This window comes from Empidonax traillii, unplaced genomic scaffold (assembly GCF_003031625.1).
Source record: "Empidonax traillii isolate 1590-97213 ecotype Southwest subspecies unplaced genomic scaffold, ASM303162v1 scaffold29:size1973556, whole genome shotgun sequence".
NCBI classification, from domain to species: domain Eukaryota; kingdom Metazoa; phylum Chordata; class Aves; order Passeriformes; family Tyrannidae; genus Empidonax; species Empidonax traillii.
Window position 1 is genome coordinate 886,832 of NW_020955222.1, and position 22,632 is coordinate 909,463.

Sequence of the window (22,632 nt, forward strand, 5' to 3'; positions counted from 1 at the left end):
CTTTATTTTCCCCAACCTCAGTATTAACTCCAACCCAAACTTCTGTTTACACCAAGGAACCATCCCTCTTTATACCCAATCCCCTTCTGGATCTTAATTTTCATATGAGAATTTTACTTTTGCTAGCCCTGAACCTAACCTTGTAGTTGTTTCATGATACAAACAGGAAAATGTAAGACAAACAAGATGAACTTTTCTAATTTTAAACCATATTTAAATCTATGCCAACTGTGCCCAAAATAAACCTAATTTTGTCTTTCATTTAGCTTGTACTCCTCATAGTTCACTGGAAGTTATTTTATTAACTAATTTTGCTGTATTTCTTGTAGATTTGCAGGGTCTGTGAATCTCAATGTCCACCTATGTTGTAGGTCAAAAAATGCCACTCCACAGAATTTAAAACTTAGAACTATTACTATTTTCAGAAACAAACAGACCTATTAAACCCCTTCTGTTATTTGTCTTAATTAGTAGAACTTGTCACTAATGCATGCCTGAGAAAAATTTATTAACGGACTTATGCCAAGCTTTGCCTTCTACTTTTAAGACAATCTTAAAAGTCCTAGGAAATAATTATTATTTCTCTCATATGCTGTGCCTTACTTAAGCTTAATACTAGCCTTAATCTACATTAGAAATCAGGAAGTCCCGCTTGCCTTTGAAAATTAACATTCATCACTGCAGTAGAGTTACACAGTACTGCTCTGGGAAAATGCATGTGTATCTTTCTGAAGCATCAGAAATGAAGACAGTATGTGGCTACCATCCTGCTAACTACATAACTAACTATTTTTTACTGTGATAAAACAGGATGCACATACGGCAAAGTGAAACAAATGTATTAGGAAAGAATGCAAGCAATGAGTACTAAAATACTTAAAAACACTTGTTTCCAAATAAACTGTCTCATGTCCAATGTAGTGTTAAATATTTATTTTTACAAAACTTTATGTCTCCTTGCAGACTGTCTTTACAAAATACTATAGTGAATATAATGTAATATCGCCACTGATTTTATTATTCATCTCCTTAATCAGTCTCCAAGACTGTATAAAAAGCAATGGAACTACATGAAGTCAAATAAAGTTCAGCAGCTATGCCCTACCACACAAGCTGCAGGAGCGGTAGATCAAAGTGCAACAGGAATTATTTCTGGGAAATTACACTGTGACAAAGCTAGTAATCAGCAATGTGTGATGTAGCAGAAAGTAAAATAAGAATTCATAGTGAAGGGCTGAATCCCAGCTGTTGTCAGAGCACGTTTTATATTTTCCAGTTGGTTTTCCTTTTTTTTTTTTTTTACTTTTAATGCATTTGCTCTTTATTGCATTTTGGTTTTGTTTTTTTTTTCTTTTGCCTAAACATGAAGATGGGCAATAGGAAAAAAAGTAGAAAGGATATCTTAAATCATCTTGCCCTTTTTCCTACAATTACAGGAAGCGATGAGTACATATGAAGAACAGAAAACTTCACTCTCATAGATGCTTCTCTCCCTAAAACAGTTCTCACCATCTAAAACTTTTGATCCTTTGAAAAAGACTCAAACCTTAAAAACCTACAGCAAGGTATGACAAGAAAGTCTGACTACTAAACTTGAAAGTCTAGAAAATAGCAGTCAGAGCTTCTCCAAGCAGGAAAAGGGCAAACTGCAGTGCATGCAGTCAGGAAAAAGCAGAAGCTGGGTAAAGAACTCAGCTTGTGGTGCTGCCACAGATAAATTGGAGCTGTAACAATGGTAGCTTTCTGTTAAAAAAAAAATTTAAAAATTACCCTCCTCAAAAGAAATGGCCCTCCTTATTAAAATTAGAAAGCTTTGAAAATGTACTGATTTCAACAGAAGTTGCCACAGAAACATGTCTTCTTGGGAAAATATCTTATTGGTCTGAAGACACAACACAGCATCTCAGGAACTAACCACTGTATTTGATAACCAGTGAGCAGAATGCAATGATTTTTAAAACTATATTGTAGTGTAATAATTATGTGATACATCAGTAAGTGCACTTCACATTAAGGTGTCATTACTGACATATGGGATGAAACAAAATATTTTAAAAAGAAAAATCCCATAACATAAATTCAGAAACAAAATTTAAAAAAAAAAATCCAAATTCTAGGCACGCAGGCACAGCTGAGCATATGTCTGAAGAAACATATGGCTAGGAAAAAGCAATATAACAACTATATACAGCTATTCAATCTTCCTCACCTGAGACAGACATAAAACCAACTCTCAGCATGGAGTAAGTGCTGTTATCCTTTAAGAATGTACTGTCAGCTTCTGCTCAGGGTATGCACATTCAAGATGAACTGACAGGGTACAATCTAGCTTTCTAAAGGATTATGTTTCAAAATAACAGAGATTTTGGTCTCAATCTAAGATTCAAATACAGATGACCTCACAACAGGGAGAACCAGAGGGTAAACTGAATGATATTTCTGTGGTGGGTAATTACTTGTGTGGTGGACTGCTTAAACTTTTCTAATTGATGAGTTTCTTTGGTACAATTTTCCTTCAGTTCATTATAGAGCTCCTGTTTTGAAATTCCAACCAGACACTGTGAAAAGCTTGAGCTTTGCTTGACTTGTAAGTTTGTCCTTATTTTATGAGCATCACATGCCATCAATGCCCATCAGTGCACAGCAGACTGGTGCCCAATTATCCTGGATCATCTGACTCTACAAAAAAAGGCTCCCTTGTTGGTTTGTGTCACAGCGTCCCAACATGTACCAGCCCCTTCAACAGTCCTGTGCTTCTGTTTGAACTGTCTGGCTTCTTCTCTCTGAAGTTACCTCCAAGCAAAGGTGAAAACATACTGGTGCATACAGTTCTGCAAAAATTCTTCTCTTTTTCATTTTCTGTAACTTTTATTGCCTCAGGAGATGCACTTCCCAAAAATACTGTTGAATAATATAACTAGCATCTGCTGTATATCTTTATCTCTCTTTTCTACCCTTTGAGAGAGTACAGGAGGATTTTTAAAGCTGTATTTTTACACAGCACCTTGTGCAGAGATGGTACCCCAGCAGCATTTGGTATGATGAGTAGCCCTACTTACTGTGCCTGGACAGAGTTTTCAAGTACTTCACATTCTTGCTGCACAATGCTGATCTCTTCAGAAAAGCATATGACGATAAATGGTCCCCTCTGACAGGGAGTATCACCAAGATCTTATGCAAGCTCAGAGTGTTTATCTTGCTCCCAGTTCAGCCATGTCAACAAGCACTCTGTGCATGGACTGCAGCCTCTGCATTGCTTATAGAAGAAAACAACAAGTTTTCTGTTTGGTTTGGGGGTTTTTTTTGATTGGCTGGTTTTTGTTCTTTGTGTGTGGTTGTTTTTTTTTTTTAAACAATGCACAGAGGAAAGAAAATGTAGTGTCGCGAGAGAAAGAAAATAGCCTAGAAATTAAGAGAACAAGAGAGTAAACTATGACTTACATTTTTTTTTAATGCCTAATGATTGAGAGAGAGAGACTGAAAAGAGCTTTTCTTCACTGAAGAGTCTCTAACAAGTCCTAGTTACTCCAAGATGAGCTGATAAAATCTCCCTGAATTTGAAGCTAGGTCAGACATCATGCAGTAAAATAAATAATGATGATGGGCCTATATACACACAAGTTTACCAGATTCAAAATATTCATATACTGAGGAGAAGACTGGTTGAACTCAATGATCTTAAAGGTCTTTTCCAAGCTAAAAGATTCTATGATTCTGTAAGATAAGTTAAACTGAAGTTACTTTTTTTCCCCAAAACTCTAGCACACATTATCCAGGAAAGTGGTAATGGAGTAGGTTTTATATCTGAAGTAAAAATAAGAGAGGGAAATCTAGAACATAAATAGCTTAGGTGAGTCAGGCACTCATTGCTTCTGCCACAAGCTTATAGAAAAACTCACAAGAAGTATAAAACACAAGACAGTTTCTCCATGTATGAGGCAAAAGCATTCAATTCACTTCAGGCAGACATTTTTGTTCTCTTTCAATGCCTTTATACAGAAGTTAGGGTTTATTTTTTAAAAAAGAGATCTCTGATCCATGGGTGACTAAACATAATTAAAGCAGGCAGAAACAGTGAGAAGCCAACACAGCATCAGATGGGGGGTGGTGGGGGTTGGCTGGAAGGCTACCCAACAGAAGGAGAGCAAAAGCCAAGCTTTTAATTCAGAGGATACAGCTCTGCTCTCCTGCTGTCTCCTGGTCAGTGGCAGTAAACACAGCAACACCAGTGAGATGCAGGTTGTTGGACGCATTTGTGTGTGCAGCCAACTGAACTGTACAGCGCCCCTGCACAGTGCTATGCACAAATGCATAGTTTTCCAAACTTCAACTGTAAAATACACTATCACGTCCATTTCTTATGGATTTCAGATTTTGACCTGTTAATTTCTTTTTACTGAATATGGTTCAGTTACTGGGTATCCATCTACGGTCACTTAAGCAATGGTGCCAGTTTGTGGCTATTTGGGTTTTGATACAGTTTCAGTCTATGAAGGATGACAAGTTTAAAATGTCTCAGCTTATGACAATATATATTATCTTATGTGGCTTTCTACTGTAGACTTAAAACCACGTATACACAAGTTCAGTGGTTCTCAACTACTTTTACAGACATATAGTCCTTACCATGACAGATACCTTAAGCTTTGCGGTTGCTGAGACTGCAGAAGAGGAAAGAGTGTGTCTTTCGCTAAATATGCTTACTCCGTGTTAATATGTTAAAGTTCTTTTTGAAACCAGCATTGCTAGAAAAATATTTTACTAATTGCTCATCAAGCCTAATATTGTGGCAACAGTGGATTTCAGGTCAAATTTTATGGCTGAAGAGATGTAGCAGAACAAGGCCTTTTGCAAGGATTGTGTTATTACCTATGTCTAAATATACCATCCCTTGACAAGCAAACAGTTAATACTGTATCAGACACAAAATTATATGGATTTAAGTTAATTTAATTTTAATATTAATAATTACAACTCCCCAGCCGTAATAATTTGTTTTAACCTCAACAATGTTAAAGTGGAAAAAATACGCCACGTATATGTAAAATGTAATAAAGATGCTATTGTTACAGGAAGGAGTGAATTGAGAGTTAAAATTCTACAGAAATTGTAGGCCTGAGAAAACTGGTGTATTGGAGATCTAAGTAAAAGATTAACAGAAAGAAAACCTCAGATTGCATCGTGTTAAGGAAAAAAATCATCACACACATATGTCTTTAGAATATCTCAACTCCTGTTTTAATAACATTAAGTATTTTCTTATAAAAAAATAACTCTAATATAAAAAGGAATTAGTCAGAATTATAGAAGAAATGTTAAGAATTGCAATGCTTTTTCCTTAACCTTTTAGCTGGACATAAAACAAGCTGTTCAAACTGCTTACCATTTGCCTTGTTCATTTATAAACTGTTGAACTGCATATCCAAACTGCTCTCTTGGTGGACCCGAAAATATTTTTGCTTCCAGGAGCCCAACATTGTAGGCTTCACAGCAGTTATGAAGAATGCCTGTTAACAGAAAGATTATGATTATCACAGAAGCAATTAAAGAAGAATTTTGATCCCCTGGAAAAAGGCTCTTCATTTGTGCGAGATCCCCCAACAGAAGAAAATAAATATAGCCTTTGACACATGCTTGAAAAAAATAGCCTTTTCGTTACAGTACCCTGCCCATGCGTAATGCCTGTCTAGCACTCTTACGTGTGTTATAATACCTTGGGCAATGAATGACTCATTCACTGTTTGCCTTAACAAAGTTGCAGCGTTACTAATGGGAATTTTTAGCTGAGGAGGGGCAAGATGTATGATTCAGAGGTTTGTTACCCTCCTTTGCCTTAAGGCATAAATTAAGCTTGTAGCACAGCAAACACATCAATGGCCTGATGAGGTACATTAGAATCCTTAACCTAGAAGTGCAAAATCCACCACTAACCTATGTCAAGTGCCACATCTACAGATCTTTTAAATACCTCCAGGGCTGTTGATTCCACCACTTCCCTGGGTAGCGAATTCCAATGCTTGACAACCTTTTCCAGGAAGGAGTTTTCCTAATATCCACCTAAACCTGCCCTTGCACAATTTGAGGCCACTTCCTCTCATCCTTGTTACTTGGGAGAAGAGACCAATCCCCAAGGGGCTACACCCTCGTTTCAGGTAGTTGTAGAGAGCGATAAGGCCACCCCTGAGACTCCTCCAGGCTAAACACCCCAGCTCCCTCATCTGCACCTCATCAAACTTGTGCTCCAGAACCTTCAGCAGCTTTGCTGCCCTCCTATGGACTCGCTCAAGAACCTCTATGTCCTCCTCATAGTGCGGGGCCCAAAACTGAATACAGGATTTGAGGTGTGGCCTCACCAGTGCCCAGTACAGGGGGACACATTACTGCTGACGTCACTGGCCTTCCTGGCTACCTAGGCACACTGCTGGCTCATGTTCAGCCGCTGTCAACCAGCATCCTGAAGTCCTTTTCTACTGGGCAACCTTCCAGCTACTCTTCCCGAATCTGTAACACTGCCTGGGGTTGCTATGATCCAAGTTCAGGACCCAGCACTTGGCCTTGTTGAACCTCATACCAATGGCACCATTCCATTGATTCAGCCTCTGCAGAGCCTTCCTGCCCTCCAGGAGATCAACACTCCTGCCAAAATTGGTGTCATCTGCAATATGACTGTGGGTGCACTTGGTTCCCTTGTTCAGGTTGTTGATGGAGATTTTAAGCAGAACTGGTTCCCAAACTGTTCTGAGCCCTGGGGAACACAATTTGTGACTTCCACCAGCTGGATGTAACTGCATTTACCTCAATTCTCCAGGTTCAGAAAAAATCCCTGACTGTAACAGCTAATACTATTTGTATTCTAGTTTGCAGCACTGGAACAAAAATGAGATTATCTGCTGCATCAGAAAATCTACATTTTTGAGTCATTCCATTATCATGCCAGAAGCCTTTGTTTTCTCTCCAAACAGTCTGAACAGTTGTCCAAACAGGAAAACTTAGAAATACAAACATGCAAGGTAGAACAGCATTAATAAGTCATGGCGCAATGCTGCAACTCTACTTCATTGTGGTCATGGTATTTATTGCTTTCCTAGCAATAAATGTGTGCCTAGGAGTAAGGGTATGCTATGCCATGCCATTTTGGAGGGAACCAGCAATGTCGGCTGGGGACTAAGTCCTAAGTGTCACAATTTTGTAGGACATGGGGGCCCACTCCTCATTCATAAAGGACCTGATTTCTTTCTGATAAAGAACTGTAGGTGGCTACATGTCCACTCCAGAAGCTGCAGGAGAAAGGTCAGAGTTCCCTGAAGGACTCTGCTGGGACTAGATAATTCCTTCCCCCAGCTTGAAGGTAGAAGGACTGAGACAACACTGGGATCCCAGGAACAAGCTACAGCCCAGCCAAGGAACAAGTTAGGGCTCCTGACATGGCAATGATGGAAGAAATCTTGACCTGTGGTTGCACTGTGCAGCTACTCTCCAAAGTTTCCACGTAATGCAGGTTCACAGAGTTGCTCATGGGTTAAACAACATCCTCATTTTTCCACTCCCTTCCTGTGTGTCCAAGCAGAATGAGTTTTATCTGCTCTACACACAAACGTGCCTCACCACAGTTATTGAGTCATTGTGTAGTAAAGTGGCAGCCTTTTGATACTCCCTTATAACAGGGGCCCGTTACGGAGAAATAGCATCTTAAAAATATAAGATCAAATTCAAACTGTTTTTCTAGTTTTAATAGGCAGCAAGCTCACTGTTCATATCACTCTCTTCCAGGTCGAAGAAGCAGCTTTGGAACAGAGGTTAACAGCATAAAGCAGCCCACCACAGTAGCTTAGCTGTACCAGTAATAGTGAAAACACTAAAATCACAATCACAGGTTTGCAGGCAAAGTTCATGACCTGTAAAAAATGGCAGTGTATTTTGTACCTTTGCCCACAGAATAGAAAACACAAACGTCACTAGCAGAAGACTAAATAACAACTCATATTGTTACAACTTTTTTACCACAAACTCATACCAAGAAATCATACATTAGTTATCTCAAACAACCACTATCTACAACCGACCTCTTAAACCCAAGAAATCACCTTTTGCTAAAAGTATAGTTCCTTGAGAAGCATCCCTAGAGATAAGCATATTTCTGGAGTCATGCTACTTAAGACTGGGGAAGAGAATGTGTACAGACTTATCAGTCAGCATTTTGCAAGCCTCTTGACATTAAACACAACCTCACATAATCATATTTTGGGTTTCAGGGAGAGGGAAAGGATGAGTTGAGATGGAAGTTGGCTACTGATAGTTATTCTTTTTTGATCTAATATACTATTATCAAAATATTTTGCTCATGTCATATGCTATGTTTATTTTTTTGTCTGTTAAACTGTATTATCCTCAGTCAGAAATCAAGCACAATAAGCAGAACCCAGTTCCCAAGAGGCCACAGAAGACTATACAGCAGTGCCATCCTGCCATATAAGTAGAACTCTCCACACGGTCCATATGGTGGACATGGAAATAAATCCTGGCTTTCAAATGAAGAACCAGAAATATCATAGAATGATAAACAGTTCCAGTCTGACCCAAAATCCAATGACATCTAGAGAAAAACTCTAGACTGTCTGGACTCTCTTACACAGTTATTACCAAATTACACTGCTAGCCAAATGGTAACACTGTTGAGTATCTGCTGTCCAAGCGCATTGCCGAAGATCGGTGCAAACACTTGGAAAACATTTCTGATTATGTCCAAGGTGAGAGTTTTGTTAAATGCTACAGGCAGGACAAAATTTTCCTCCAGAACTGGATAAAATTACAGGGACCAACTGTCACAGCCAACAGCCTGAAGGAAAGTCCCATGCTAATTCCAATTCCCTTAGGGAGCTGTGGCAAGTCAGATGTGGTCAGCATGACGTGTGCTGAGTTACATGTTGCCTGTTTATCTCCCACCCTGTCCTTGCACAGATGCTGCAGCATCTATCTCTGGACCTCCCAGGGCCACTCTGAGGGTCCTTCTTTCTCCAAGATTGGGGCTGATTCCAAGAAGCAAGGACATCGCCTGTCCCAAGCTCCCTGTGGTTCCTCTGGGCTTCATCCCAGTTTACAGAAGGAATGCTCTTTTTCTCTTCCCAGCCTCCCATTCCTTCTACTCACTGAACCATTTTACTCATCCTTCCTATTTACTAATGAGGGTTGATTTTATTCTTTTTAATCATTTGCAGTACTGCAGCATCAGAGCACTATGAGAGCAAGAAATGTCCACCTGGAATAATGGAAAAGTGTCTGCCAGATCACAGGTCTCTTCAGAACTGGCTCTATTATGTTCACTTTCTGGACAGGCAGCCAGTCAACAACAGTGAAAACAAAAGAGAAAAAAAGAAATCAGAACACCCAGTCTCTGAAGAGACACTGTTGTTGCAATATTCTTATGGATCAGCTTCGCCTCTCATTCATGACTTCTTCTCAAAAATCATAGTAGAAATGCTGGCAAATACTCTGACTCAGCATGAACATTTATCAAGTGAACCATAGTTTCAGCACATTTCAATCACATTGTAAATTCCACATTTTTATAATCATCCACAGTTTTTATAGATCTACACCACACAAACCTTACTTGGTTTGGGCCTAGCAAGTATATACTGGCACTAATATACTAGGCATTTTCCTGCCATTTTTCTCATCTTATATAGTGCTTACACTGTTAGAACATCTTTTATCCATTTTGTACAACTGTCTAAATACAGTATCCAAAAAAAGAAATTCAAGCATTTGCAGGAAAAAAAAAAAAAAAAAAAAAAAAAAAAAAAAAAAAAAAAAAAAAAAAAAAAAAAAAAAAAAAAAAAAAAAAGCTGTTTCCTTTAACTCTATTTTAAGCCTGTGCAGAATAAGAAGGTCTCTTATGCAATAAAAGGATGCCAATCATTGAAGCATCTAGGTTCAAAGTACTGTATATTCTAGGCTGGAACAATTCAGTATCTGTTGCTGCCTTCAGGCAATGAATTTTGATAATTTAAGAATCTTGAAATAAAGAAAACTAATTCACTATCTGGATTTAAATAGCTTTTGGTGACAGACTACTACTTTGTGACCCAGTGATCATGATGAGATATTAGTTGGGCAAGTAAAAATGCATTTCCTAACTTCTGTCTGTAAATGGCACTTTATTTACAGTCAAGTAAACAGACCGTGTGGAACAAAGGAAGCCAGATACAAGCCTAAAGCTTATGAAAGCCTTCCTAAAGACTTCAAAAGCAACAGTTCTTCTCCAATTACTGGGAAGGGGGCTTTGATTTACAAAGAGGACACCTTCATCCAGCCGAGCAGCTCCCAACATCAAGCTTCGGACAGGAAAAATAAGAAAAAGTCCTGATGGGATAAAAGAAACTGTTAGCTTTCTAAAATACTCCAGTATCTCTCGGCGTAGCAGTTTTTCCCTGGGAGTTCCCATATTTCAGCATATGCATTATTGCAGTGTAAGCCATAGACGCTGCCGTGTAGGAGTATTGCTGGTTTTGTACTTCTGTACTTGGATGTTCTTGCTCCTAGCAGGATGAAAAGTAATAACATGTTATGACTGGGCACCTTTAAACCTCAGCATGTGGGAATTCTTCTTTAACTATAAATGACATGTCTAATGATAACTCTAATGCCTTCTGTTTGCTTTATTCTGTTTGTAGTACAAGCTGAAGCAAGTTTTATTGAAGGAAAAGCTCATATTAGGTACACCCAGTTCATAATTGTTTTGATTTTGTAAGCAAAGCTCACAGCTTAAAGTGACCAAGCAGAAAATGTATGTTTGGTAACCAGAGGCTTACTGTCATCACTATAATTGCTGTCTGACTGAAACCCCTTATTCAGATTAACCATTATATAAAAAAAGAAGATTTTCAATTGGGTGAGAAAAAACTAAATCAGATTTTTAGGTGTTTGATTATGTGGTTAGTGAACTAAGTTTATAAAATTCTAATAAAATATACTGAACATATTATTAGCCTGTATTTTGTATCATAAGGGTCATAATAAATGTGTCATTTTGGTTTTAGCCTATATCACTTTTTACTACATTGCAAAGGTAGTTTGCAATTCCAGTTTAAGATGGCAGTATATCACAGAACACCCTAATCAGACAGACTCAGTTACTCAGTTATGCCAAGTCTCACCTCTCATTAAAATATCCAGTCAAACAGAGGCTTTCACTGCTGTTGTTATTTATAGCTTGCATCAAACAGGTCTAGCAATCATAGTATCAAGAAAAAAGAAGAGACAATTGACTTTGATCACTGATTCACCACATACGAAGTATTAGTTTTGTATTTATCTAGTATTAACCTTGTCAATTGGAAACTTCATCACCTTTTTTCCCTTAAACAGTATGGTGTTCACTTCTTTAAACAACTATTAGCTATAACACAGGGAAAGATTTGTTACATAACCCAGCAAAGTGACCATTTGTCTTTTTGCATGACCATTCATGCCAGTAATGATGCCAGGAGAGCATCACTGGCTGCTCCCTCTGCTCCATAGCACAGCCACAGCAACAACGACTGGCCCCTGTGCCACCTCCAACAGGACAGCAGACCCTGAGACCCAAACTTAAAGTCACAGGCATGCTGAGGGATTTAGGGGTGGAAAGGGATAAGCATGTAGTCAATAACGAAAAGCAAGGCATTATGGCAAAACCATGACAGTAGTACGTGCATTTTTGCATGGGTTTTTTAATCCATAAATTGGGGTTTTTTTTGGGAAAAAAAGAAAGTCAAGAAAACCCCACTGTTTCCTGAAGTAGTTTCTTAGAGTGGCAGCCAGTAAAATGTGCACAGCCAACACTGACTTAATTGCTCAGTATAGCATTTTTAAAAGTATCTATTCATTCCAGAAGAGGGCTTTACTTTGCCCCTTACATTATACTGCTCTCCATGGAGAAAATTTTCCCCTTGGTCTCAAAGATTTCTACCTCCAAAGAACGCCCTGAAGCCTGTCAGACCATGCTGAGTGCAGAGAAAAGAAAAGGGTGGGCGGATGAGAGAACTTGTAACTCTTATTTTCCACTGACTTCATCTCACAATGGATGCACACTCTAGTTCAAGCTTTTACCATGACTGAAATATTTCTAAGGGCTCTCTTTGGGGTACATTTTCTGGTATTTTCTATTGTGCAAGGTCACATAGGATCTTAGTTGTCAGGGAATTTGTAAAAACACTTTTTTCTCACTCTAATACCCAGCTGGTTATTTTTTTCATCCCTTTACAAAAGTTTTCTGAAATTGGCTCCCAGGTTCCAAAGTTAGTAAGGCAGTACAGGCACTTACAGATACCCTTCCCACTATAATCACCTACTGTCCTTGAAATATTAGTCAGAATGTGGAATGAAGGCAGAAAGGGAAAGTACTAAAGTTATGAAAGAGGGCAGTCAAGTAGTATGTGCTTCATATTAAAGATATTTAGTCTTACTTTGCTGGTTTTTATTAAATGGCAACAACATTTTGGTGTAAGAGTGAAGTTACACCCTTACTATTCCGAACCTATGTTATCAGAGCAATAATCCAAACAGAATTAGTCAACTATTCTCACAGAAAGACCTATCCATAATTTGAACAATTTTCATAATACATTGTGTTTTGAATGCTTTATTGACAAGACTGTGAATACATAAAGAACAAAACAAGCAGCATACAGTTACTTTAATCTATTGAATTGTAATAAGGATGTTCTTCATTGTGGCTTTCAGAAGCCACTGAACAATTTTCACTGCAATGAGTAATATCTGCACAAAAACCCCACACTTTTTTTCCCTTTTGTTACTTTTTTAGTCTCCAGTGTAATCTGCTTTACTGTATTGGGATGTGCATTGTCTGCATGCACAGGTAAGGACATCAAGTTCTCATGTAAAACAAGCAATTCTATATTGGTTGCATTGTCTGGGACTTTTCTGCAAATTAACATAAACATAAAACACCTTTTTCATCGATGTCTAGTATGCTCAGTCATGGCTAGGTGAAATCCAACCCAATAGGGAAAATAAAGCACTACTTATAATTCAGTCTGCAAAGGTGTATTACCCTTTACCCAGTACAGACAACATAACAAAATATTCTCTCATTAGTTTTCTCCTTTATATTTACTTCTCTATGTTTTGTAATATTTTTTTTTTCTTCAGTATACACAACCACACCAGCAAATACTCACAATGGCATCTAGATAGATACCTTCAGCTGGTGTATTAAAACAGCAGTTTTATAATCACAGTTAATCTATTTTTATTTCAAATTGACCAGATTTCTTATTGAGAACAACCTTCTAAATACAGACATGTGAACCTCTGACAAGAATCAAAAGGAGCAAAGAATATGACTGGCAAGACACTGTACTTTTTGTACCGAATGTCGAAGTACTTTATAATCCTCACTTCAATTTCACTGTTGTTATTTCATTATTATGACTATTACAGAAGCCTGAAGAAAACAAGTCTTCATTTTACTACTTCCACTATTTACTTTATTTTCTTTCATCTTGAGACCAACTTTTTCTTCATAACAGTTTCAATATCTCAAACTACTTAATAATTAACAGAAATTATAGTATTTAGAGTAGAAATAAATTACAAAGAAAAAAACCCCAAACAAACTCACAAACAAGAAACAAAACCCAGTACCCAGAAGACTAGAAAAACAATGCCTCATTTGGGAACAAATCCTCCCTCCTATCCCTCTTCCTCCCCTCCTTTCCACAAGTTTTCTTGGCTTAGTTGGCTGACTGCTTCTTCCTGGAAATAGGTCAGCTACCAGCCTGAAAGCTCTGAGTGTGTAAAAGCCTGAGTCACTGCCTTTCAATTACAATAATTCATAATGCAAGAAGCTACACTGAGGATTTATCAATAACCTGCTATAAAAGCAACACAAACCTGATACAAAACACAAATTGTGACTGGAAAGTTGGAAAGACTGGGATTACACAACTAGATGCTGTCCATTTTATTCTGCTGATACTGCTGCAGAGTAAAATATCTAATTAAATTTACCCATAATTTCATTAGTTATTCTTCAAGACTTGTCTTTCTCCTGATAACTCCCTATTTGTGGCTCAGATATTGCCCTTCTTGGCTTCAAGAGCAGACATATAAACTCCTCTTCGTCTGGAGTTAAGATTCTAGGCAACCTACTATGCACACAAGGACTGATTCCAAGTAAAAGCTTAGGAGCAGTTCCTGCAGGACTGACAACTTCCTATGAGTTTTTAATAAAGACGGCAAGTATTCAAACCCACTTGAATTTATTATCCTGGCATGTTTCCATTCATGTTATCAATGGGAAAAACATTATTTTACAGAAAATTCACATAAACTGCATCTTTTAAAGAGGACATGCAGTTTTCCTATTATCATGGTATAAACAGAATTGTTGAACTCTGTCCTTACAGTACCACAATTTGTTCTCAACAATACCACGAAGAGATTAAAAGTATGTGAGGCTAGCAAGCTGTCCACACATGCATATTATATTCATAGTTAAGTCAATGGCTTCACAAGTAATGATAATAAATACAAAAAACTTTGCATGCTTCCCTATGATAAATAAATTACTTCTCAAGTGGAATTTCACTCCAGAAAATTCTCTTCCCTCATATCAACATTAACAGTGGTTGTGCTGTCTCTTTTTTAAACTAGGAATATTTCCAAATATAGTCAGAGAAGAATGAGCCACATTACAACTGTAAGAGAGGAAATGCATGTCATCACAGAGAAAACAATGTGGCTGCTATCTGTATACCCTATATGCCACATCTGCTATGAAAATATGTCTGCACACAGATAAAAAGGCATGTTTTCACATAAGTATCAAGAAGATGGGAAAGCAACCACAAGTGTCTTGTACTTCTCTCTCCATATCACACACAATGAAAATTTCAATGTATTGTAACATATTATATTGTGCATTATTTCATGTTATATCACTGTTAAATATGACCTGAAAGGATAACTTAGAAAAAAGCTGATGGACTCTTCATCACCACTGATTCTTCTGTCACTCCAGTGTGGCAGCTTGCAGCATGAGGACTGGAGCAGTTCCAGTGATCCTGCCATCACGTCATTTTTAGGATACCATGTTTAAAGACCCCATTTCTCCCTCACAGCTTCTGAAACTAGTTGGGAACTCAGCTTTCTGCACTGTACACAGAGAGTTGCAGAAATAAGAACAGCCTCAGCTGTAAAATGTTTGCCACATCAGCTTCCTGCCAGAAGAAAACCTCAGAAGTACCACAGGATATATAATACAATACTTGGAAGAGCTATAATTATCAGAACATTTGTTCTCCTATATCAGAATTAATGACAGCTTTTCTCCTCTGATTGTAATGGGAGCTCATCGCTGGGCATCCTGAATATCAGGCAGGTGGTGCCAATTGCTTACCTGGAATTCCACCTTAATGCACACTGAAATGATCAGTTGTAGCACCATATGCCTAGGCAGAATTTGGTCTCATTAAAATCAGGAAAACAATCCAGGAAGCTCAGACTTGGGAGCTGCCTAGGCCAGAATGAACTTCAAATTACCTGTCACGTAGGTTCCATAGCACAAAGTTGCACAAAGGTTTAGAATATCAATCAGATATAGAAGCAGCCCTCTCCCAGAGCAGGATATCCTACCCTACTGTTAATTCATTCTGATATAATGGCAAAAGACAATGAATGCTTCTCAATTTAATTATTTCTACTTGAAACAACTAAATTATTTAAGTAAATAGCTAAGTGACTTCTTTTTATGCAGTCCCAGTTTACCAAATGTGAATTAAATGGGCAGTCAGTGCAAATGAGCCAACTCAATACTCTTCTCCTCCCAGCTAAGTGTCCAGGCATTAGGCCTCAGGCAAGATGCATCTTTGCCTGTCTGTCTGAAAACATGGATATGCTTCCTGGGATGAGCTGAGACCCAGTTTCAGAATCAGGGCTAGAAGGCTGCTTGTCAGACTGCTTTATTGCCTGGTAGCAAAGACACTTCTGGAAAACTTTGAGAGGTGAATCTACGTCACCACGATGTGAATGACAGAGATGCCTGAAGACATAACTAAGCCCTTGCTTCCCAGGTGACTATACTGTTACTTCTCAAGCAGCTACTTCTTGGGAAAAAAAACCTAAACTGGACATCTCACTTCCAAAATTCTTTCCCATCCTTGACCTAAGGAGAAGTAGGCACCTCATGCAGGTCCCTGAGAAGGATGGAGTTCAAACACCCTTGATCCGCTGCTTAACTGCAGGAGCCTTCCTGATTTGCAGGCTAACACTTTTTGTGCACTTTAAAGGCACCTAAATGTCCCTGCTGAGCCCAAGGCACCCAACTCTGCACTCCGGGACCATGTTTCAGGTGAAGTGGGGCTGCAGTGTCCCCTTTCCTGCCCTCGGCCTGCACACCACACTCTGGCCTATGCAGATGCCAGTGGTCAGGCTGGTAACAGGCTATCTCTAGCCAGAGTAACTTCAGACAGAGGCTATCTTTTTTTTTTTTTTTTTTTTTTATAATGCAGCCATTGTACATTTTGGGGCCAGAGAGAAGGACCCATGTACATTCAAGAAGACTTTTTTGGAGATAATACTTTCTTCCACAAAAGCAGAACAGTTGCTTTTTGTCTTCACAGAACCGAAGCCTATTGTAGCTGTCAGCTTCTCAGAAAGACAACTCCAGAGACTCAAGTACTTTTTAACTGTTCAGTATGATGAACTGGCTTTGGGCAATTTGGAAAAGAAAAACAAAACAAAACAAAACAAAACAAAGAGTAGACAGTGAAATGAAAGGATATTTGGCTAGAGTTAAATGGATAACTATTATTAGCAGAGCTACTGCAGGACTCCTATCCAAGTAGTGTTGCTGGATTTTTTCCTCTGTTTATTGTTTTGCCCATCTTACTAAAAGAGTTCATTCTCAGTAACTTCTGCTATTCTATATTTGATCTGTATGTATTTCAGGCATGTTTAAACAGAACTCTATCTCATCAGTATAGTTAGGTGAAATGTCAGATCACTTTTATTTTTTCCACTTTGGAAAGGTTAGCTAAGTTCTCATTTAAGGAATTTCAGCTAAATCTGAGTTTAATATCTATAAAACCAATCAGTTCTATGGGCATCTAAAGTACTGCATATAAAGACAACTGAATTTTAAACTACACAGTAGCAATACCGGATTAAATTGTTCTCCTGTTCATTATTAGAGCACTGCTCTAATTGCCTTATTAGAATTTACAGTTAAGAAAGTAGAATCACTGAAAAGCTATTTAATAAAATGTTGTGCCATTTTTTCAGTCATAAATTAACATTCTCCTCAAACAGAAAATTCAAATAAGGATACAGCACAGGGACATTTGAGTCACACAACCTCCTCTGCAGTGATATTTGGTGACTATCTAGGATGCACCATTGCCTCAAGACCAAATGCTACGCTTGCTTCTGCTTTGGACAGGTGCCTCAATGGGATTTTTTCACATTTTACTCTCCTTACTGTAACATGTTGCTGTTAAGAAACAAGGACACAAACTGTTGACACAGGTTCCCTTGACTTCAACATCTAACAAAAAGAACAGGACCAGTAAAGAATAAATTTATGCCTGAAATCAGGTAATTTACTGTTTTGTTCTTTTAGGAAATATGTAATGAAGTAGAATTTCTTACCTAGTGTGCTTTCAGATCTGAAGGGAAACTCAAAAGCAACAGTCAAAGAAACGGAGAAGTTAGGAGAAGTGACTGCTGTGCCCATGGAAAAGCTGGACACAGTGACAGCTAATCCAGCCAGTTTACCTGTGGGCAGCATAGGCATATCCCCAAAAGGGCTGGGTTGCCAACTTCTCATAATAGCATCCATAGCTGTACTAAACTCCTGTGAGCCTAGCACAGGTTAGCAGACTGATCTAGCAGTCAGCTGAGGTCATTATTTACTGGATAATCCAGTAGGTCAAGGAGCCTGATCATCTGCAGCCTTATCATTACATATGGCTTTGTGCTGTAGTCTTAACACAGCATCGACCACTGCCAGCTCTCTGGCTTAAGGGTCACTTATGTTTGAGACAGATAGCCAGACAGGCAGATAGATTAGGAGTCAGACTGACAAAAGGCAAAACCCTGATTCAATCTTTCACCACTACCCCCCCCCCCACACTCACACATCCTCAAACTCCATTATTTCCTTAGATACTTCTACTTTGGATACACTCTGTCCCAGAAGTGTGATGTTCATGGTAATTTTCCTCAAGAGTTATTTACTGTCTGTTCTTTATTAATAACCAACCATATTATCCAAGGAGATTCATGTGATCAAAAAGAAAACAAAAAAGTAAAGGTAAAAATCTGTATGAAATAAGGGAAGAATGATAAACTTGGAAGCAGGTTGCAAAGGGCAAAATAAATCAGGAATAAGCCAAGAGTTCCCCAATGGGGCTTTGCATAACTTCCAAGCCCTTCACCCTGTCTAACTGCAATGTGAAAGGGACAAAAGAATCCATGACATTCATCATGTGTGACATTCAAGCATGCAGATGCCATTCAGTTGCACACAAAATGTCTTTGCTCATCCTGCATTCAAAGAGTCTATGTTGATCTTACTTCTTTGCCTGTATAATTCCTCTTTTAAGTCCTGAATAATATGCAAGTCTTATTATATTTTTAAAGCATACAAATCTCCAGGAGAAAATAAAATTTATTGCTTTGAAGATCCTGAAATGCTAATAAGGGACTAATTCAAAGTAACAGTTACCAGTACTCAGAATATTGAGTTTATTTCATAATTCAGAAATTGCAGCCTGATTTGGAAGTGATGTAAATGCTTATGCTGACTCCACTAGATTCCTTCAGTATTCTCCATCTCCAGAAAATGAGTGCAGCATGAGCTGGAAGAACATTATTGCATATTGCTTCACAAGGTTACATACTCACACTCAGCTAATATAGACAGAAGGTATCATTTATCCTGTGTAATACACATTCACTTACTTTCCTTATCCTTTAATCAGTGCCTTGACAAGGGGTATGTTCATATAGCTATTTAGCACAGATATGTGTCAGTCTTTCACCTAAAGGTTTGTAAACAAAATGAAAACTAAGGTTTAGACAGTTCTCTGATCTCCTTGACTAATTTAAATTGGAACAGTACAGCCAAATTTATTTACACAAAAATTAAGCTTATCAACTCTCTCTCGCTGCACAGGGTCTGAAATCCTAACACTGTAGTATCAGAGTGTAGAGTCAGAGATCACTATGTGAAAAAGAAGCCTTAAACATTAAAACTGCAAATGGAAATGTTCTAAGCCAAGCAGATAACGTGTTGGTATGCAAGTGCATGGCTACGCCTATGAGAATCCAGCCTGTGTCCTGTCTGCATTTCAGCGTGGTCACCATGGAAATGGGAACTGGCCTGCACAGAGCCTAACAAAGGAAACCTTTAAATGAAAATAACAACAGTGGATATAAACTGCCCAAGACTTCTGCTGGGGAAAATTACTTGCTTTACTTGTTGGAAGATGTAGAAACTCTCCTTTTACCTGCATTAATCCTAAAGGAAAGTACTTTATTCACACTTATCTATTTAGACATTAAGTCATTACACTGGCAGTTCCAGTTATTATCCCTCATGAAAATACACTGCATAAAATACATGCAAAACCCACTTTCATTCATTCAAAATTAACAATAGTGAAGAAAGACCACAATGAATAATATTTATATAGTGGCTAGGAAGCACAATAAAAACAACAAGTAGCAGTACTTTTACTTCTTTAACTTCTTAAATGAAAGTTCTGTGTCACTGAATCAAAGGAAGTGAAGAACAATCTATAAATTTTTTCCAGAGTGAAGCAGCACACAGTTAAAACTTGTTGGTAGGGCCTGGTGTTGACTTTGTCCAAATTATGCACAAATAAATATTAACTGTTAATGCGTTTAAGAGTGTGATGGTAATAGCCTGTATGCTCTCTAAAATAAACATAATTTGTACAAAATACAAGTCCTGTACTGCAGTATGTATGAAGCCTTGCTCCAGTGTGCTATGCTGTGAAAGGCAAGACTCCAAAAATAATATGTAGTAATGCTCCTACTAACTGCTACCTTCTACCTCCCAAAGAAGGACACACTAGAAGTAGTTTTATTTTAAGAAGAGTTCATATTTGGGTCCTGCTTTCAAACCATCTCCACATTACAGACTGATTTTTAACATTAACATTACTCACAGATTTGGTAACAAAACAGCAAAGAGGATCACAAAGAGGGAGAAAGCCAGAAATCAAGATAGGTGGTAAAGCTTTAACTTGTGTGTGCATTTTCACCCCAAATTCTAGCTCCATTTATTGCACTAAATGTGCAATTCACACTTTTTTTAAATTTGTTTGCTATTCAGTTATCAGTTTGGTCTGTACTGCTCTGTACATTGCCATGGACTTTTTATATATGCAATTTAACCTACTGAATTTGCAGCTTCTTTGTGGATTATGTCTACATATCGTCACTATAGGCACTGAAGTATTTGTAGGTGACAAAAAAAAAAATTATATTTCAATACTTAAGTGAAATGAGAGACCATTCTTAGCCTCATTTGAAAAAAAAAAATTACTTGGCACTTTTGGATTTTTAGTGATACAGCTAAACCCTTATTTTTTTCAGAATACTTAGCATATTCAAAATACAATTTCCATTTACTTCAGTCACAGCTGTGAATACACAGCAGTTTTGCACATCAACACGCACTTCCACAATCAGCTCAAGCCAGTGGATGTGACGGCTATCAGCGAGAGGGACTTTTCCAGCTTTCCTCCCTCCTCTGGCCAGGAGTTCTGACTGTCCTCTATGCCAGCACTAACAAAGAAATTGCTCAAGTGAGCAGGATCAGTTTAGCTCATCTCCAAAACTGACCTGGCTCAAAAAGGGGAAAAAATTATTCAGGCAAACAGGTGCCTGACCTCTTCCCTAGACCAAGCCACAGTGATAGCACAGAGAAGCTGGTGGGAACGTGCAATCAGGAGTGGATGAAATGACCTTGCAGCGTCAGCTCCACATTCAGGTCAGCTTAACCAGATCGTGAAAATGCAGCTTCAGTTTTGAGAATCCCTGGCTGAGCAAAGAGAAAGAGAGGAACACAAAAGCTCCAACCACATGTCAAAGATTTGATTTAAATGACTCGTCTGAAATTGTATTCAGCTTTTGTGGGGAAAAAAAAAAAAAAAAGGAATGAAAGAATCCATTTTTGCAAGAAAAAAATAATATTTCTCTTCATCCTACCTTTCACTGTCATTCATTAGACAACTGTCTAATTTCAAAACTAAACAAGGCTGGAGTTCCAGCTCCTTCTCTGCTCATACCATCTTCCTCTGTCCATAGGCAGTGACAGCATGATGCATTAATATGTGGGAGACAAATACAGGTGGCTAACTTATTTCAGGCACTTCATAACTTTTGCATATTAAATATCATTATCACAATTTTCATCCCAGTTTAAACAAAAATGAACCAAAGAAAAAGGGTCTGCTAGTAGGGTTTTCTATCCCTCTCTACAACTTTACAGCCCATTGCTAAAAAGGTCCCATCACTGGAAATTCTCTAGTCTATACAAACTTTTCAGAGAAATACACACTCCCCCCAATTTCAGATGGGGCTGTTTTCTCCTTCAGGCTGCCTGTGTCCTACAGAGGGAATTCATAGCCCTCAAGTGGTACACCTGTGGCCCAAAAGGCATAACCCTCATTTTGCTGCAATTTTTCACTTCAGAATTAGAGTTCAAGGAATGTGTACTTCACAATGCGGAGATGCTAAGAATGTGTTACAGTTGCATCATTCATGTCCTGGGTTGCTGGAGAAAAGTGCACGGTAGGCTTTGGTGTGAAGGCCTGCTTTGAGATAGTACAGGTGAGGCCACCCTAAATTTTACTTCCTCCACTAGGTATAGTCCTCCAACACTATCACTTGATAACTGATGCTGAAGTGCATTATTTTCACCCAAAAGAGAACCAGCTGTTTCATCCAAAGCCCAGGAAACAGTTAAGACCATACAGTACAATCAGAGGATCCATAAGCAAACTAGAAAGCAGAGTGACTCAAATAACAAGGGAGATTGCTGTAAAAATAAAAAATAAGAAGAGAGAAAGTTATTGTGTTTGCAGGTGAAGACTTAAGACCTCACACAGAAACATCTGGCCAAGGTGCACAGCAAAGATTCTAACATAATTTATGTTAGAATCAAGTTGATAAAAATAAATTTCTTTTGAGAGCAATGTAGTTTTCCAAAGACTTGTTACTTGGCCAAATTTAGGTAGACAATGCAAATAGCACCTTCCTGCCAAATTTCAAATATCTCCTCTGAAGCATGAGGGCACTGGAGCTTTCCAAAGAAAATGTTACCAGAATTGAGCCCAAGAAAGCTACTGTATTTTCCACTGGCTTCACTCTCGGAGAGAGCTGGGCTGTTTTGGCTCTGATTTTCAAGAACAGGATAAGGAAAAAAGCTGGATACTCAAAAAATCTGGATACTCAAAATGTTTGGCCACAACAACCCCCTGCAGCGCTACAGGGTGGGCACAGAGTGGCTGGAGAGCAGCCAGGCAGAAAGGGACCTGGGAGTTTGGATTGACAGGAAGCTGAACATGAGCCAGCAGTGTGCCCAGGTGGCCAAGA

At 38.4% G+C, this 22,632-nt stretch overlaps 1 protein-coding gene across 2 annotated transcripts in view; it reads right to left on the bottom strand.

Annotated features, from left to right (window-relative positions):
* ITGA2 (integrin subunit alpha 2) overlaps positions 1-22,632 on the bottom strand; it is a 67,518-nt gene that overhangs the window by 42,397 nt on the left and 2,489 nt on the right. For both annotated transcript variants that reach the window (XM_027910460.1, XM_027910467.1), the window contains exon 2: positions 5,384-5,507. In XM_027910460.1, coding sequence (XP_027766261.1) covers positions 5,384-5,507 — 124 coding nt within the window. The remainder of the gene's footprint in view (positions 1-5,383; positions 5,508-22,632) is intronic.